The sequence below is a fragment of the Henckelia pumila genome, chromosome 2 (assembly GCF_033568475.1).
Source record: "Henckelia pumila isolate YLH828 chromosome 2, ASM3356847v2, whole genome shotgun sequence".
In the NCBI taxonomy this organism is placed as follows: Eukaryota; Viridiplantae; Streptophyta; class Magnoliopsida; order Lamiales; family Gesneriaceae; genus Henckelia; species Henckelia pumila.
In genome coordinates this window covers 103,685,445-103,705,504 of record NC_133121.1, presented here as the reverse complement: position 1 = coordinate 103,705,504, position 20,060 = coordinate 103,685,445, and the positions used below count along the sequence as shown (strand labels likewise).

The window sequence follows — 20,060 nt, the reverse complement described above, 5'->3', positions numbered from 1 at the left end:
TGGTTATGAAGGCGGAAAAGGTTGCTGCAAATCTGTATGTATTGTTGGGGGAAACACACAAAGAGGCGGAATTAGCTGTTGCATCAATTGGTTCGGGGGAAGAATCAACAGTGTTGTGGCATAGAAAGCTTGGACATATGTCAGAACGAGGAATGAAGATTCTTTCTGAACGGAAGCTGTTGCCAGGGCTTACAAAAGTGACTCTACCCTTTTGTGAGCATTGTGTTACCAGTAAACAACACAGATTGAAGTTTGGCACATCTACTGCCAAGAGCAAAGGAATATTGGAGCTGATTCATTCTGATGTTTGGCAAGCACCAATGGTATCCCTAGGAGGAGCGAGATACTTTGTCTCGTTTATTGATGATTTCTCTAGGAGATGTTGGATGTATCCAATCAAGAAGAAGTCAGATGTTTTCGAAGTCTTCAAAGTTTTCAAAGCGCGGGTAGAACTTGATTCTGATAAGAAAATCAAGTGTTTGAGGACTGACAATGGAGGAGAATATACCAGTGATGAATTTGATACATTCTGTCAGCATGAGGGCATCAAAAGACAGTTCACGACGGCTTACACGCCTCAACAGAATGGAGTGGCGGAGCGGATGAACAGAAGTTTGTTAGACAGAACAAGGGCCATGTTGAGTACTGCGGGTCTACCAAAGTCATTTTGGGCAGAAGCAGTCAAAACCGCTTCTTACATCATCAATCGTTCTCCTTCAGTGGCGATTGATTTGAAGACTCCGATGGAGGTGTGGACTGACAAGCCAGCTGATTATTCTCGGTTACACACATTTGGAAGTCCGGTGTACGTTTTGTACAATGAGCAAGAAAGATCGAAGTTGGATTCCAAATCCAGAAAGTGTATCTTCTTGGGCTATGCTGATGGAGTAAAGGGGTTTCGCTTGTGGGATCCTACTGTCCACAAGCTTATCATCAGCAGAGATGTTATCTTTGAAGAAGATAAAGTGAAGGGAGACAAAGGCACACTGAATTCAGAAACTACTATCATTCAGGTGGAAAATAAGACAGACAAAGATCAAGTTTCTTGTGAAGCAGTACCAGAGCACGAGGAACAAGAACCAGTTGAGTCAGAGGTTTCCAAAGTAAGGCAGTCAACTCGAGAGAGAAGACCACCAGGTTGGCTTTCAGATTATGTCACTAAAAGCAACATTGCATATTGTCTATTAACAGAGGATGGTGAGCCGTCGAGTTTTCATGAGGCTACTCAAAGCTCGGATGTATCCCTGTGGATGACAGCGATGCAGGAAGAATTGGAAGCAGGACAGAAACAAAACTTGGGATCTTGTTACACTACCACGAGGGAGGAAAGCTATAGGTAACAGATGGGTCTATAAGATCAAGCGTGATGGCAATAACCAAGTGGAGCGGTATCGTGCGAGATTGGTTGTCAAAGGGTATGCTCAGAAAGAAGGTATTGACTTCAATGAGATATTTTCTCCTGTGGTTCAACTTTCAACACTCAGGGTAGTATTGGCATTGTGTGCGGTGTTTAACCTACATATAGAACAGTTAGATGTGAAAACGGCATTTCTTCATGGCGATCTTGAAGAAGAAATCTATATGCTCCAGCCAGAAGGTTTTGCAGAAAAGGGCAAAGAAAACTTGGTTTGCAGGTTGAACAAATCTCTGTACGGTCTCAAACAGGCACCGAGGTGTTGGTACAAGAGATTTGATTCCTATATCATGAGCCTTGGGTACAACAGACTCAGTGCAGACCCTTGTACGTATTTCAAGAGGTCTGGTGATAATGATTATATCATTTTATTGTTGTACGTGGATGACATGTTGGTAGCAGGCCCCAACAAAGATCGGGTCCAAGAATTGAAGGCAAAGTTGGCTAGGGAATTTGATATGAAGGACTTGGGACCAGCAAATAAGATTCTAGGGATGCAAGTTCACCGAGACAGAAGCAACATGAAGATTTGGCTTTCCCAGAAAAATTATTTGAAGAAAATCTTGCAACGCTTCAACATGCAAGATAGTAAGCCAGTTTCAACCCCTCTTTCTATTAACTTCAAGTTATCTTCTGAGATGTGTCCTAGCAGTGAAGCAGAGAAGATGGAGATTTCTCGAGTACCGTATGCATCAGCAGTGGGGAGTTTAATGTTCGCCATGATTTGTACAAGACCAGACATTGCACAAGCAGTGGGAGCAGTCAGTTGATATATGGAAAATCCTGGACAAAAGCATTGGAGCACGGTTAAGAGGATCCTTAGATACATTAAGGGTACCTCAGAAGCTGCATTATGTTTTGGAGGATCAGATTTTACACTCAGGGGCTATGTGGATTCAGACTACGCAGGTGATCCAGATAAGAGAAAATCTACTACTGGTTATGTGTTTACAGTTGCAGGAGGTGCAGTCAGCTGGGTTTCAAAACTGCAAACAGTTGTGACATTATCTACAACGGAGGCAGAATACATGTCAGCTACTCAAGCTTGCAAAGAGGCAATATGGATTAAAAGGTTATTGGAGGAGCTTGGGCACAAACAAGAAAAGATTCCTCTGTTTTGTGACAGTCAGAGTGCCTTGCACATTGCAAGGAATCCAGCCTTTCATTCCAGGACTAAACACATTGGAGTTCAATTTCACTTTGTTCGGAAAGTAGTAGAGGAAGGAAGTGTGGACATGCTGAAGATCCATACAAAGGATAACATAGCTGATTTTCTGACCAAACCAGTGAATACGGAGAAGTTTGAATGGTGTAGATCCTCAAGTGGCCTAGCAGAAACGTAAGCAGCAGGAAATGGCAAGATTGAAAGGACGTGTGGAGACGTGTTTGATTCTCAATCAAATCTCCAAGTGGGAGAAATGTCGGCAAAAGAAAAAAAATAATAATAAATACAAGTGGACAAGTGGACCGTGTGCAATGTTTCAAGCATATAGTCATGCCACGTGACAAGCTGTGCTGTGCCAAATACAATTCATAATTGAATTGTACTCTCGCATTCAGACGGAAATATGCAACTATAAATAGATGCATTTGGCATCAGTTCATAGCATCCCAACATCGAGTTCATTTCTCATCTAAAGCATTCAAATACTTTTGAGTGTGTTTCTATATATATTTGTGAGATAGGTTTTCTCCTGTATAAAAGAGTGAGTGTCTTTTTGGAAACACAGAAAGAGGTTGTAATTCTCCAAATATTATAGTAGAATCTTTTGGTCTTGCCCGTGGTTTTTACCCTAATAATTTTTGGGGGTTTTCCACGTAAATCTTGGTGTCTATTTTATTATTTAATTTCCATAGTTTCTATCTCGTGATGCCGCACCTGGGACCAACAATAATGTCTTTATTTTTTTTTCTTTCTAATTTTCCAAACTTTGATTTACTTTTTTATTTTACCCATCTTATTTTATAATTTAATTACAAAATTTATAATACAAATGTTTTTTTTTCTTCTATACCTACATGTGTGTTAATAAAATTACACAAGCCTCAACAATTCAAATCTATGCTTCACAGATAACAAAGTACAAATACACGAGAAAATAAGCAAAATTAATGGTTGCTACTTCCGAGATGATGAAGAAGATGGCGTTGATGCAACAAAAGATGCAGCAGCTCCTTTATCAAGCAAAAGCTGTGTAACGTCCTCGTACTCCATCAACTTCGAAATATATAAAGGGGTTGCTCCAGTCTTGCTCTTGACATTCAAGCTGGCTCCTCGATTGATAAGAACCTCGACTGTCTCTGTACTACCTCCTTCGACGGCTAAATGAAGCGGTGTATGGCCTTCGGCATCTTGACATTCTAAGTCAGCCCCGAATTCAATTAGCATCATGACTGCATCTTTGTGTCCTTTGAGAGACGCAACATGGAGTGAAGTTAATCCGTATTGATCACAGAAGTTTGTAGTTGCTCCCTTATCTAGCAGAGATTCTAGTAGTTCAAGTTCACCACGTCTAGCAGCATGGAGCACTGCTTCACCCCGTTCAAGGATTTTGGCTACTTCTATCTACAAATAATCCAAAAATATGCTCAGATTGAGGTTCCCTATGCTAGTATTGGAAATTCGGTTGAATGGTACTCGAGTCAAAAAAAAGTTTGTTCCACAAATCAGATTTTTCACTCAAACATAGTAAAATGGCTATCGAGATCTCAGTCTACAATGTTTCTAGATGTTGATATTTGACAATTCCATCTCACATCGATAGGAAATTGTTCAATGGAAACAATAGATGACTGGAAATCAACAAAAAGTTACTTCATAGAGGACCGACAATAGACACTATTAAAAGAAAGTTTATTCACATGTACACAGCATTTGGTCATGTGAACAGTCCTAAAAACAGAAAAACACCATTAAACTACTATAATAAGTAACTAAACATATCACAACACTAACAAAGACAATAAAGGAAATGTTCTGCTGCTAAAAGTATTCAAGATTGGTCCACAAGGCCTTAACTGCTGCAGCCAGTATTTAATTTAATCTCATGCAAACAAAAAGGCAAACAGAAATAATTATTATCCGCTTTTCCGGCTTAAATGACCAACATACTCACTTGGTGTGGTTAAAAGAATCAGCTTCTTCAATAAGAAACCCCCTGTGATTACTTGGAGTGGTTATATCTCTCAAGTTTGTTTCCTCAATCTTGGTACTCAATTGTTTAAGCCAAAGGGAAGGAACTACATTATGGACAAGGGAGAATGTCACATGTCTGTATAAAAAACTGATATTCATCCGAATAAACCAAAAAATCTCCTATTCTCCTTAAGTGCTTTGCTTCTTGGCTGCACAAGATGGATGGCACGCTGTAGAGTAACAAGCATAACTTTAGATGGTTCTTTTGGAACCTTCATAATGGACTCTTTCATACTATTCTCTATTTTCTACTGGTATACATCAGCTGCAAATATTTTGAGCCAAGCTACAGAAAACTATCTTCTCCAAAATTGCCATTATACATCAACAAAAATGAGCAGCTATGGCTCAAAATGGATGAAAGTAGTCGTGAGCAAAAGAATAGTCATCCCCTCTTTCCTAATAGTAATAAATCACTCTTTTCTATGACTTTTTGTGGCATAATTTCTTTCTGTTCAACACAATGTTCTGAAGCATAGATGTATATGTACTGATTTATTTTTCAATTTGCAGATGGGCAAAAACTAAAGGCGATAATATTCCTTCAAAGAAAAAAATATGAAAGATGGAAAATATTACTTACATGGCCCTTATCTCGTGCAATATCAATGGCCGACCGGAAATTATCAACATCCCCGATGGTAGGGTCCGCCCCCGCTTCGAACAGCACCTCCACCATTCGACGGTCCCCATTCGCCGCCGCCCTGTACAAAGCCGTCCGGCCGTCCTTGCTCCTAGCGTCCACGTTAGCACCTGCACTCACCAGCACCTTCGCACTGCTCAGCTGTCCTTTACTCGCCGCCAAATGCAGCGGCGTTCTCCCTTCCTTGTCTCTGCAATCAACCGCCGCCCGCTCCTTCGCGAATCTCTCAACCTCCTCCGTCCGATCAAACGCGGCCGCCACGTGTAACTCACTCCACCCCTTCGATGACACGCACGTTACGTCGTCGTCCAACCCTTTCCTCGCATCGACTTTTAACCCCGCATCCAGTAGCAAATCAATCATGCTGTGATCGCCCAGCTGGCTCGCGACTCGGTACAAGGACTCGGCTTCCGAATGGGAAAACTCCGAAACGACCGACCTCTGTCGCTTGATTATGCCCTTTACGGCTTCAAAATCTCCCGCACCAACCGCGTGCGTCAGGAGAAAAGGACCCACGAAATAAACCTTGAGCTTCACGTCGTACGTGGGACGGTGTGGCGCCGAGTTGAACCAGCGGTTCACAAGCTCAGACTGAGTGGACTCCGAAGGGTCGACATTCAAATCAGGGGCAACGGCGGTCTTGAGGAGGAATCTATCAGAAGGGGAACGTGGGAACGTCGGAGGCAGGTGGGATTGCGGCTTCAGTACGATCTGGAAAGTGGCGGCGGACAACGGGGCAACAAGCCCACTTGGCGGGTTCACAAGAAACTTGTGGGGGGAAGATGTTTGGACCTTGAAAGCTAAAGTTGCAGCCGAAACCAGAGATTTGAGGTGAACGTAGGTGCGGCATTTGCAGTCTAACACGAAGTCTATATGTATCTCTGAATCCGAAAGTTCAACCAATTTTTCCATTCGCGCGAAAAGGTGGGGAGGATAGATGAAGTGAGAGAGTTGAATTCTTGCGAATCATTGGATTCGGATTGAGTTTCTTGCAAGAAGAAGACGATGAAACAGTGAAAATGACGTGATAGGGTGGCGGCATGTGATATTGTGGGGGAATGATACGAACGAAGAAGAAGAAGACAATATTTGATTCGTTTTGGTTCCACCATTTTCTTTTTCTGTATATGACAGAATTACCAAGCTTACTTCAAATTCAATGAAATGCTGAATACTATGCATTGCTTTAGAATTAGACAATTAGCTAATAATATTGCAAGATTTGAGATAATAAATAAAATTTCAAAGTTTCATAAATGATATGTAAAATTATATTATGTATCGATATTTTTAATACCAACATTTGGATAATATTGTTATGTCAAATTATTATTTACGGTGTAAGAAGTTATCGTTAATTTTTTTTTTTCGATTTGCATCAAATAAAACCTTGAACTAATACATTGACTGCAAATTTTGTTAATCAAATAAATCACAATGATAAGTTTTATAAAATAGATTCGTTCGAAAATGTGTTGGTAACGACTTCAGCAACTCGGACATGGCTCGAGATCAAATTATTAACTTTATAATGTATTCATATTTTTAATATAGTTTTAAAAATCGAAAAAAATAATAAATTCAGGTAGTGTTTACAACCTTTAAAAATAAATGATTTTAGATTTTTTTTTTTCTTCATAAAAATTATTAACAAAAAATCGATAATCATTTATTTTTAAAGGTTGGTTTCAAATAGTTACTTATGTGATACGATATGACATTGGTTATATAATTAGGGTAATTGCCTAAAATAGTACCTCATTGTCATTAACGGTTTCGAGAAGGTGGACTGGTGGTGTCGGATGACTTTTTTTTTTTTTTTTTTAAAAGGTGTCGCCTGTCGGGTGATTACTATATTTTTAGTTGAAATTTATTTATTATTGGGGAGAAAAAAAATTGTCCCAAATTTAGGCAAATTATATCAGCCCTTATTTAATTTTATGGACTGCAATAATGGGCTTTATATATACATATTTAGAGCCCAATCTTAATTTTAAGAAACGGGCCTAGAGTAAGAATTGATACGTAAATAATCGATTCATTTAATTTTAATAATAATTGGTAATTGTAAAAAAAATTAATGTTTCCTTTTTTTTTTCTTTTTTTTTTTTTTCAAATCTAAAAGGGACGTGAAAATATTAACATACGTATTTTTTGTGGTCTTTTCATTTCGGCTGATGTGCAAGCATTAAGACGAAAGACAACAAAATAGGGATAGCAACGGGACGGGTTTTGCCAAACTTGAGACCTGTTCCGCCAAGAAAAAATAGGATCTGGACTCGAACTCGCCCTTTTTTGGACCCTCCCCACCTCGCTCCACCCCGCCTCAAAACCCGGCGGATCCAACCCGGGTTTGGATCTGAACCCATTAATATTTAATTTATTAAAAAAAATTAAATAAATTATTATTTATAATATATAAATATATATACATGCATATATATTTTTATTTATTTATATGAAATTATATAAATAGTATAATAATGTATATATATATAATACTATGATATATATTAATATATAGTATATTATTATTATTATTATTATTATTATTATTATTATTATTATTATTATTATTATTATTATATATATATATATATATATATATATATATATATATATATATATATATATATATATGCGGCGCGGGTCCACCCAAACCCGGAACCCGCCCCAGACCCGTTGATCTAGACACGTCCCGCCTCGATACCCGTTTGATCGGATTTGAACCCGACCCCGTGCTAACCCGGCCAATTGTCATCTCTATAACAAAATCTACTCTTACATATTTTATCAGATATAATCATATAAATGAACCAAACCGATGAGTTATTGAGAGCTTGATTTGATAAAATTTCATTTGAGTTCGTTAAACGAGATTCGTTAAGATAAAAGAACTAGTATCAAACTTTGCAATATGTGATTCGTTGGTCCGTGAATAGGTCATTTAGTAGCTCTTGGAAAACAAAACAATAGTTTTGATATTTGATTTATAGATTTTACATATTTACTAATAAAAAATATTAAAAAATTCCGTTAAATTTATATATTAGAATAAAATTAAAATTTTAAATAAGTTTTATAAATATATAATTTATTTTTAATAAATACAATAAATATTTAAATTTATAATTTGTATTTATTAAGTTCATTGAGGGTCAATAAAACTCGAATAAGATCGTGATTCGTGAATCATGATTATATTCTTTAAATAAAAACTGGAGCTCCAATATATAATAAACGAATCAAACTTAAACATTATAATTCGATTCAATTCGGTTACATTCCCTTATGACACACATGTTTGCTTACTCATTTACGATTTTATGTAAATATAAATATAATTAGACAAAATATATAGGGCAAATTATTTTAAAATTCCCAAACCCAAACATTTCTTTCTCTTAACTCCCTACACTCAAATTTCTTTGTTTCAACTCCCAAGTGGTCCCCAAATTTGTCTTAACAAAGTGTTTAGCATTTAATCATTTGTACGTGGCATTGTTTTACCTATCGAACCCGTTCAGGCCAAGCAGAACTATCGGTTACGCAAGGTTTCCAGCCGATATACTCTGGATTAGGGTCCAACATGCTTTCGTAAGATGAATTAAATTCAAATACCTCTTTGACCATAGTGTCATCGGGTCATACCTGCCGAGTTTTACGAAGTGCTCCTCACACTCCAACCACACAGTCGCAACATATGGTTTCTGCACAAGCTCCTTCAACGACACCCAGCACAACCTTAATTCGTTTTCTACCTTAAGGCGTATGGTATATGAATTTAATTATAAAATATGAGCATGAAAGAACAAGAGACTTTAGAAAAATTATTCAGACATAATATTATTACATAAATCAACTCCTTTGAAGAGGAGAAGACAACTTGTTTAGCTACTCATAGTAGCTTTGTTCTTGAAATACATAAACAGAAAACTTATTACAATAGAAAGAGAAATATTACAACAATTTATTTGTAAGAAAACTGAAGGGAATGCTCGATGTCTTCAGCTTTCTTGAATGCTTGTATTTATAGTTGAGGTTCCACTCGTTTCACCGAGAAACTTCAGGGAATCTTACAGCTATTTTGTCTTGTCCTTTTATGCCATTATTAATGGCATCTTTAGCTAGTGGATGAGTCACCCGTTATCCACCTTGTCCTGTTATGCCATTATTGATGGCATCTTTTGGTGGAGGAGTCACATGCTGTCCTTTTTCTTTTGGCTCTATCTTCCTCACATGCCTTTTTTATTGTTGTCGGGGCATCTTCTGCTTTTGCAGTGGTCCCCTGAAAAAACGCATCTTTGGTGGTCCCTGTCCACCTTTGCTTGTCTCGGAAAATTTTTTTCGATCCGTTCGGGGTCTGAAGTTTTTTCTGAATTCTGGCTCCTTCTGGTTTGGACACTCTGGGCAGATGTTTTCTGACCATCTCCGATATGAGCCATGTTACAAAATTTTCGGCGAGTCTCTTTACTCCCCGGCAGCTTGTTGTTCCACAAAAAGTTTCTCTTCTTTTCGAAGAGTTGTTCCGCAAAAGCCGTAGTTTTTCCTGTCATTGTGTTTAACAGGAATGATCCGTTCACAGAATTTTGATAAAATTTGAACGAAAACTTGACCTTGTCCATCTCGGTGAGACAAACCCAAATACCTCATGCCCTTCTAGTTGAAATTACATCTTCTCCAAAAGTGGACACTAATGGTATTTCTTCAGATAGGGGATCCTTGATGAATTTTTGATTATTCATTTCAGGTCTCCTCAGTTTGATGAAATGAAATGGCTAGTGTGATCTTTTTCCGGTTGGTTCTGGAGCTGTACTAAAGAAATATAATTCAAGCACATCTCCTCTGGACAAATGGTCGTTATTTGCCCATGTTTCTTGAACTACTTCCTGAATCCATTTTGGTAACTGTGATATCTCCGGAAATCTTGGTGACGTTGTATAAACTGAGGCCAAAGCCCCAAATTCATACCAGAACTTTACATCCTTAGGATTGACATTGTTTTTTAGCCAAACCCTTGGATATATCTCTGCTACATCAACCCTGCAAGTGTTAGGGTTAATTTCACTTCTTGTACTTAATTTCTCCCACCTCTGTTGATAAACCTGAAATGGAAAAATAATAGCTGGGTTAGTATCGATCTTAGATTTGCCCTTGTCTGTGTTGGGCCTAAGATTGATCTCTTCCTCTTTTACCCCAGAGGCGGAGGATTGACTTGATGAGTTATCCTCATCAATTGTTGCTTCATCCAAATCATCAAAGGCTGATGATAGATTCACACTTGTTTCTTGAGTTTTAGATCCCTCAACATCTTGTTTCACAACCGGTGGTTGTATTTCTTGTTTTTTTGTAAAACGAGTGGTTTTAGCATATCTTGTTTATGAGAAAGCAATGGTTTCTCTATAGCCTTCACAATTGCCCCTTGAATAGCAGCCCAAAGTTGTGTTTGAGCCTGCATACATCCTGTAATTCGATTAGATACTTTGATCCGATCAGCTTGTTGTAATCTGCCGGCCATTTCAGCATTAATGGCTAACTTATTGAACTCGGTTTGAAGCAACCCAAGGTGTTCCTTGAGATGCCTCTGCATTTTCATGATGGAATCCAAGTCACTGCCTTCCATCTCTTGTTAAGAAATCTGCAAGAATATTTTCATGAGATTTAATAATAACAATATCAAAAATATAATTTTGACATAATGCTTGCCATCTTAATAACCTAGCTTTCTCAGGTTTAGATTCAATCTTATTTCTTAGGAAAGCTTTTACCTGGGTGTTATCAACCTTGAGTGTGAATTTTTTAGCAAGTAAAAATAATGGCCATTTTTCGAAAGCTCTTTTAACTGCATAAAATTCCTTCTCGTTGATATGCCATCTGATGGCCTCTGATTCTGAAAAAAGACCGCTACAGTATCTGCATGGTATTTCTCCATCTGGGGTGATCTTGGTAAGGACTGCTGCCCACCATTCGTCACTGGAATCCGTGAAAAACACCAGATCATCTTCATCTACGGGTATAGCCATTTTTGGGAGATTCTTACATATTTCCTCTAATTGGTTTACCCCTTTAGTATGGTCATCGGTCCATATAAACTTAGCATCCTTTTTTAACAAAGGACTGAACACCTTTCTGTACATTGCTAGGTTGTTAATGAACATCCCTGCAAAATTAACTACTCCAAGAAAACTCTGGAGTTGTTTCACGTCTTTGAGTTTATCTGGAAAATTCTTTACCTTTTCCACAATATGGGTTTGTAGAATTATTCCGGATTCATCAATCTCAATACCAAGGAATTCAATTTTCCTTGTTGCTATGACTGCTTTCTTTTCAGATAAGACCAATCCCTCTTGTTTGCAAATGTAACACCCGGTATTTTTAAATACGTAAATCTGCATGCATAATTAGGGAATTTAATTATTTAAATTTTAGATTTATGGGTTAAATAATTATGTGAATTATTTGTGCATGATTTAATTTATTTTTTTAAGCATTTAACCCATAATTAGTGATTTTTATGATTTTTAGTATTTAATTGTCTTTGGATCGCGTAGACGGGACCGTGGACGGACGAGATGACAACTTTCTATCCAAATTATTTTATGAGTCTTTTTAGAGCCCAAAAATATTATTTTGAGTTTTATTTCCTCAATATTTTTAGTATTTAATTTTATATAATTTTAGGAGTCCATTTTTATCCAAATTTAGCCATTTTAATGACTTTTAATTATTTTTAAAATTCCCTTAAATTGTAATTTCGGGATTTTTATATTTTTAATTTAAGTTATCAGATTTTAACTTTTATTTGGAGTTTTAAAATTTTATATTTTTATATTTAAAACTTTTAATTATTTTAATTATCCTAAAACCTATTTTAATTAAATTAAAAACCTAAACCTAACCTACCTAAACCCTTCAACCGATCACTTAGCCGCCTCCATCAGTTCTCATCCCCATCTCCATCGTGTTCTTCGAGTTCTTCAGCCTCCATAGCTCGATTTTGAAGCTTCCAAGTCGGTTGTCATCGCCCCGTCGTCCCGGAATCATTCTACGCACTCCTTTCTCTTCAAACTACGGTGCAAGGCATGATTTTTCTTCCCTATTTTCGTACCTATCAGATATTAAAGTGTGTGCAATGTGTAGGCATCGAAATTTCAAATTTTTTCAGAAAAAAATTTGATCTAGGTTGAAGACGCACGGTTCTTTGATGTTTTCATGATTCATGTTCACATTTTGATGCCATGGGTGCGTTCTAGCTGCTGGCCAGGGTCCTTAGGGTGTCCTAGTTGTGTCTGGACTCGAATGGCTCAAATGGCTCGATCCAAACGAACCCAGGGAACAAACTGCTGCAGATCGGCCAAGAGGAGTCGCAGATTAGGGTTCTGTGGGAAGGGGATCGGGTTCGGTCCTGTGGGGTGCATGGGCCGGGGTCAGGGGTTAGGTTCGAACCGCCCAGACGTGGGCTACGTCTGGGCGGCGGGGCTCCGGCCAGGGGTGGCCGGAGCAGGGCGGCAGCAGCCCTAGAAGGGCTGCTGCTCGCGGCGGGCCGAGAGGAACAAGGGAGGGGCAGTTTGGGTTTGGGCTAGGGTTTTCAGTTGGGTCCGGGTCGGGTTTGGTGGTCCTGGTCAAGTCAGCGGGTCATGGGTTAATTTATTTGGGTCCGGGTCCGGGTTAAGTTAGTTGGACTCGGGTATTTTTATTTTTAAGTTTTTAGTTTAATTAAGGGTTTGATGGGCCTAATTAAATCTTAAAATTTAATTGGGCTCCATTTAATTATTTTGGGTTGAACTTAATTATTTGGGCTTAATTAATTTAATTAAGTGAGCCCACTAATTTTTATGGGTTTTAGGGCCCATGAAAGTTATTGGGCCAGTCTTTGGGTTTTGGGCCCATTGGGCCAGAATTGGTTGTTAATGGGTTTGAATTATTTAATTGGGCTTAGAATAATTTTATTGGGCTTAAGTATGTTAATGGGCCAGTCTCAGTGTTAATGGGCCAGATTTAAGTAAATGGGCTTGAGAGTTTAGGGCCAGCAGTCCAGTACAATCCATGAAAAATTGCATGTGTCCTGATTATATATTTAATTATTTTTATGCATTGAAGTTATTTTAATATGTATATGTTAGTATGAAATTAAATTAAATATATATGAAGGACACACATTTTATTTAAGTACATGCATTCATGAAATAAATTTTTATGCATGACTTAATGTTTAAGGTTGAGCAAAAGAAAATAATTTTATGTTGGAAGTTGAAGTAGTGTGACAATTTGAGGGGGATTCGTCCCCATATGTGAACTATTGAAGGGCAGTTTACTGCCAATTTAAGAGGTGATTCGTCACCGCCACGTACGTTGGTTTCCACGCTGATCAGTATTTGATGTATGATTTAAGGTTACACTATGGATACAACCATGCGATGTTAGAAAATAATTTGCTCAGCAATGTTTATGTATGATTATGATATTTAAGTTAATTTAAGTTATGTTATGTCGTAATGTTATTTTAAGCATGCACATTCATGTATATGTTATGTATTAGTATTAAAGTGATATAAATTATTTTAAATCCTTGTTATGTTAGCATGTTGGGCTTCTAGGCTCACTACACTGGTATGGTGCAGGTGAGTACGTAGAGGATGTAGTACCCACCGGAGGCGAGGACGTATGAGCAGACTGGCAGTGATCCTCGTGACCGTGATAGATGTCTGAGTCACATTGCATGTTTTGAATACTTCAGCATGTTATACATTTTAATTATTTTTCAGTGGTTGTGGTTTGGAATATTTTATTTAAATATTTTCAGTGCATGCAAACTTTAATCATTTTATTTATGCAGTATCTTAATTCAATATTTGACTCAGATATTTATTTTATTAAAGAATGCATTTTATTTGAGTTATTTATTTATTTATTTTTAAATTTTTTTATTCTGTGCATATATGTATGGGTATATATGTACATATTTTTATTTAGTAAGTAATAAAAAAAAAATAATTTCCGCATATTTATTTATTAATTATAGAGTTAGGGTCGTTTCAGTTGGTATCAGAGCACGGTTCTTGGAGGGGTCATTACTGCTATGCGAGCTCAGAAATCCACGCTACCGGTCTGTAAGTTTTAAGTGTTTATAGTATGATTTATTTTTTTTAAGGATTTAAGTTAGCATTACTTTTAAACCACTTAGTTATGCATGGCGATTTACGTAAAGAAATATGTGGTGGTGCAGAATGCCTCCCAGACCGATGAACAGACGTGGGGGATCTCCATCTCCACCTCCACCTCCACCTCCGCAGAACCCACTTGCAGCAGTGGAGCAGGCCAATGCTACCTTGATGGCAGGAGTTACGGCTCTGTTAGAGCAGCAGGCTTCACGTCCCAGAATGTCCCATGAGGAGGACGTATCTGAGCGGTTCCAAAAGAAGGGGCCGAAGGAGTTCCTTGGTACCACCGATCCATTGGTGGCTGAGGGGTGGATTCGTTCTTTGGAGTCCATCTTTGCTTATATGGGGATCACATATGCGGACAGGGTGAACTGTGCGACGTATATGTTGAGGGGAGACGCAACTCTTTGGTGGGAGGGTGCTGCCAGGGGAGTACACCTCCCTACACTGACTTGGGCGGAATTCAGGCGTGTCTTCTACGCCAAGTATTTCACGGAGGATGTGAGGAGTCGCATGATCCGGGAGTTTATGAGTCTCCGGCAGGGGGATAGGTCTGTTGTGGAGTATGTGAGCCAGTTCGAGCGGGGCTGTCATTTTGTGCCTCTGATTGCAGACATTCCACCGGAGAAGATGAGACAGTTTGTGGAGGGACTGAGAGCGGATATTAAGCACGACGTACGTATGATGGACGTCGCTACATATGAGGCGGCAGTTAGTAGAGCACTGAGGTCAGAGGAGGGTAGGAGAGAGATGCAGCGAGAGCAGCAGGGGAAGAGACAGTTTCAGTCGGGGTATCAGCGACCATCTTCGCAGCCTCCTACGAAGAAGCAGTTTACTGGGCCGGCTAAGGGCCCGAATCCGCAGCAGAGGCCGCAGCTGCAGAGGCCACAGCAGCAGAGGGGCGGGGCCCCTAATGCTATAGGTTTTCCTACTTGCCCGAAGTGTCAGAAGATGCATTCGGGACCTTGTCTGTTGGGAGCAGGAGTTTGTTACCACTGCAGAGAGCCAGGGCATCAGATAGCTAACTGCCCAAGGAAGAAGAACACTGCTGGTAGAGTGTTCGTCATGCAGGCAGAGGAGGCAGACCCAGACACCTCCTTGATCACCGGTATATCTTATCCCTAGTATTTTATAATTTTCCTTTGGTTAAGAATTTCGTTTTCTTTATGGAATTGTTGTTCTTTGGGTTATCTATCTGCATGTTAGAATAAGAAGCATGTTTTACTTGTGATTAGAATTAAGGGTTAGTAGTGACTCATTGGAAAAAGTTTGGTAGTGGTATGAAATTGTTGGGAATTTTCTGCGTGCAGGGAGAATTCTAGTTGGAGGCAACTCCACGTTTGCGTTGCTAGATTCAGGGGCTACGCATTCGTTTATCTCCCTGGAGTTTATCAGGCGGGTAGGCATCACACCTGAGATTATTGACAGTGGGTATGATGTTACTATGCCGTCAGGGCAGATTATTTCTACCTCGAAGGTTATTCGAGGACTGGAGTTGGAGCTGCAGGGATACTCCATTCGAGCAGATGTGGTGGTTTTGCCATTGAGTGGTTTTGATTTGATTTTGGGTATGGACTGGTTGACAGTCAATGGAGCTTCGATTGATTTTCGTCGGAGGTCAGTGTCAGTGAAACCGTCAGGGGGCGACCCGTTTACTTTCCATGCATCTCAGAGCAGTGATTTTCCTCGGGTGATATCTCTTATTCAGGCGAGAAAGTTGTTGAGACGGGGTTGCCAGGGGTTTCTAGCGAGTATTGTCACGACCTCAGAACCATCTAGCAGATCATTATCAGAGATAGAGGTGGTTCGTGACTTTCCAGATGTCTTTTCGAAGGATGTTGCAGGAATTCCACCAGTGAGAGATGTAGAGTTCAGCATCGACTTGGTGCCAGACACCGTGCCTATCTCTAAGGCACCGTACAGACTTGATCCTACCGAGGTGAAAGAGTTGAAGGAGCAGATTCAGGAGCTATTAGAGAAAGGCTTTGTTCGTCCTAGCTTTTCTCCATGGGGAGCTCCGGTGTTATTTGTGAAGAAGAAGGATGGCAGTATGAGATTGTGCATCGATTACCGAGAGCTCAACAGGGTCACAGTGAAGAATAAGTATCCACTGCCGAGGATAGAAGATTTATTTGACCAGTTGCAGGGAGCTTCAGTGTTCTCCAAGATCGATCTGCGATCTGGTTACCATCAGCTACGAGTTAGAGAGGCAGATGTGTCCAAGACTGCTTTCCGGACACGATATGGGCATTACGAGTTCCTAGTGATGCCATTTGGGATGACCAATGCTCCAGCGGTTTTCATGGATCTCATGAACCGAGTTTTTCAGCCATATCTAGATCAGTTCATCATAGTCTTCATTGATGATATCTTGATCTACTCTAGGAGCATTGAGGAGCATAGACAGCATCTACAGACAGCCTTGCAGACCTTGAGGGAGCATCGGTTGTATGCCAAGTTCAGAAAGTGCGAGTTTTGGCTCGAGCAAGTGGCATTTCTTGGTCACGTTATTTCGAGAGATGGGATTGCAGTGGATCAGTCGAAGGTTGAGGCAGTGCAGAAATGGGGTATTCCGAGGAATGCTTCGGAGATTCGCAGTTTCTTGGGTTTGGCAGGATATTATAGGAAGTTCATCAAGGGTTTTTCCTCTATTGCAGTACCCTTGACTTCCTTAACCAAGAAGAACACGAAGTTTATTTGGAGTTCAGACTGTCAGAGGAGCTTCGATCAGCTGAAGGAAGCACTCACTACTGTACCTGTTTTAGCGATGACAGTACCACACGAGGAGTTAGTGGTGTACACCGACGCGTCTAAGCTAGGTTTGGGCGCAGTACTTATGCAGTGTGGTAAGGTTATTGCTTATGCGTCGAGGCAGTTGAAGATTCACGAGCAGAACTACCCGACACATGATTTGGAGTTAGCAGCAGTGGTCTTCGCTTTGAAAATCTGGAGGCACTATCTGTATGGCGAGAAGTGCAAGATTTTCACTGACCACAAGAGCCTCAAGTACTTCTTCACTCAGAAGGAGTTGAACATGAGGCAACGGAGATGGTTGGAGTTAGTGAAGGATTACGACTGCGACATTAGCTACCATCCACGTAAGGCTAATGTAGTGGCCGATGCTTTGAGTCGGAAGTCGACAGTGGTATCGTGTTTGACAGTGCAGTTACCACTGTAGAGTGAGATTCAGAGGTTTGATTTGGAGTTGTACTCGAGTGGTCATGCACCGAGCTTGTCAGTGTTGACGGTGCAGCCAGTTCTGCGAGATCGGATCAGGGATGGAAAGTCTACTGATGAGGAGTTGCAGCGATGGAGACAGAGAGATGAGGCTAGGGGTAACCTCTTGTATACAGTAGTGGATGGTATCGTTCAGTACCGTGGTAGGATGTGGGTACCAAACGTCGATCAGTTGAGAGCTGAGATTTTAGCAGAGGCTCACACATCTCCGTACTCCATTCACCCCGGAAGTACGAAGATGTACAAAGATTTGCAGCTATTGTATTGGTGGCCCGGGATGAAGAGTGACATCGGGAGAGTGGTGTCAGAGTGCTTGACTTGTCAGCAAGTCAAGGCAGAGCATCACCGTCCAGCAGGACTTCTTAGACCTCTTCCTATTCCGGAATGGAAATGAGATAATATTACGATGGACTTTGTGGTTGACTTACCGAGGAGTGCCAGAGGTTGCACAGCGATTTGGGTGATTGTGGATAGACTCACCAAGTCAGCTCATTTCTTGCCGGTGAGGACTACCTACTCATTGACACAATATGCTGAGCTTTACATCAAGGAGATTGTTAGACTGCATGGCATACCAGTGTCGATTGTGTCAGACAGAGATCCGAGATTCACATCTGCGTTTTGGAAGAGTCTGCACACAGCATTGGGGACTAGACTTTTGTTCAGCACAACATTCCATCCCCAGACAGATGGTCAGTCTGAGAGAGTGATCCAGGTTCTCGAGGATCTTCTGAGAGCTTGTGTCATTGATTTTCAGGGCTCTTGGGAGACTAGACTGCCATTAGTGGAGTTTACCTATAACAACAGTTTTCAGTCGTCTATAGGTATGGCTCCTTATGCAGCATTGTATGGGAGGAGATGCAGATCTCCTGTGCATTGGGATGAGGTTGGTGAGAGGATTTTACTTGGTCTTGAGATTGTGCAGCAGACAGCTGACATTGTGACTCAGATTCGAGATCGGATGAGGACTGCTCAGAGTCATCAGAAAAGTTATGCAGATACCAGACGACGAGATTTGGAGTTCGCTGTAGGTGATCACGTATTCTTGAAGGTGTCACCTATGAAGGGAGTAGTGCGTTTTGGCCAGAGAGGCAAGCTTAATCCGAGGTATATAGGGCCATTCGAGATCTTGGAGAGAGTTGGCACGTTGGCCTACCGTTTAGCTCTACCACCAGGGCTAGCGGCAGTGCACAACGTTTTCCATATATCCATGCTTCGGAGATATGTCTCTAACCCGTCGCATGTGTTGGATTTTGAGCCCTTGCAGTTGCCACCAGATCTAGTGTATGAGGAGAGGCCAGTGCGGATCTTGGCTAGGGAGGAGCAGAGGCTTAGGACGCGGGTCATACCGATGGTCAGAGTCCAGTGGCTGAATCACTCAGAGGAGAAAGCTACTTGGGAGACCGAGGCAGACATGAGGACTCGCTACCCGGAGTTGTTCGGGTAAGTACTTTAATTTCGAGGACGAAATTCAATTTAAGGGGGGGAGAATTGTAACACCCGATATTTTTAAATACGTAAATCTGCATGCATAATTAGGGAATTTAATTATTTAAATTTTAGATTTATGGGTTAAATAATTATGTGAATTATTTGTGCATGATTTAATTTATTTTTTAAGCATTTAACCCATAATTAGTGATTTTTATGATTTTTAGTATTTAATTGTCTTTGGATCGCGTAGACGGGACCGTGGACGGACGAGATGACAACTTTCTATCCAAATTATTTTATGAGTCTTTTTAGAGCCCAAAAATATTATTTTGAGTTTTATTTCCTCAATATTTTTAGTATTTAATTTTATATAATTTTAGGAGTCCATTTTTATTCAAATTTAGTCATTTTAATGACTTTTAATTATTTTTAAAATTCCCTTAAATTGTAATTTCGGGATTTTTATATTTTTAATTTAATTTATCAGATTTTAAATTTTATTTGGAGTTTTAAAATTTTATATTTTTATATTTAAAACTTTTAATTATTTTAATTATCCTAAAACCTATTTTAATTAAATTAAAAACCTAAACCTAACCTACCTAAACCCTTCAACCGATCACTTAGCCGCCTCCATCAGTTCTCACCCCCATCTCCATCGTGTTCTTCGAGTTCTTCAGCCTCCATAGCTCGATTTTGAAGCTTCCAAGTCGGTTGTCATCGCCCCGTCGTCCCGAAATCGTTCTACGCACTCCTTTCTCTTCAAACTACGGTGCAAGACATGATTTTTCTTCCCTATTTTCGTACATATCAGATATTAAAGTGTGTGCAATGTGTAGGCATCGAAATTTCAAAGTTTTTCAAAAAAAAATTTGATCTAGGTTGAAGACGCACGGTTCTTTGATGTTTTCATGATTCATGTTCACGTTTTGATGCCATGGGTGCGTTCTAGCTGCTGGCCAGGGACCTTAGGGT

The 20,060-nt window shown here is 39.8% G+C and overlaps 1 protein-coding gene across 1 annotated transcript; it reads right to left on the bottom strand.

The window, feature by feature from the left end:
- Positions 1-2,762: 2,762 nt before the first annotated feature.
- On the bottom strand, positions 2,763-6,417 carry LOC140882770 (protein VAPYRIN-LIKE-like). The gene is made up of 2 exons (XM_073288960.1): positions 5,194-6,417; positions 2,763-3,980 (listed from the first exon to the last, which is right to left on the bottom strand). Exons 1-2 carry the CDS (start codon positions 6,163-6,165, stop codon positions 3,534-3,536), a joined length of 1,419 nt encoding a protein of 472 aa, XP_073145061.1. The 5' UTR covers positions 6,166-6,417; the 3' UTR covers positions 2,763-3,533.
- Positions 6,418-20,060: the final 13,643 nt, after the last annotated feature.

Coding starts and splice junctions, on each gene's coding strand:
- LOC140882770 (XM_073288960.1), bottom strand. CDS start 6,165: ATGGAAAAATTGGTTGAACTTTCGGATTCAGAGATACATATAGACTTC. Junction 3,981..5,193: donor TTGCACGAGATAAGGGCCAT/GTAAGTAATATT, acceptor GATTATTTGTAG/ATAGAAGTAGCCAAAATCCT.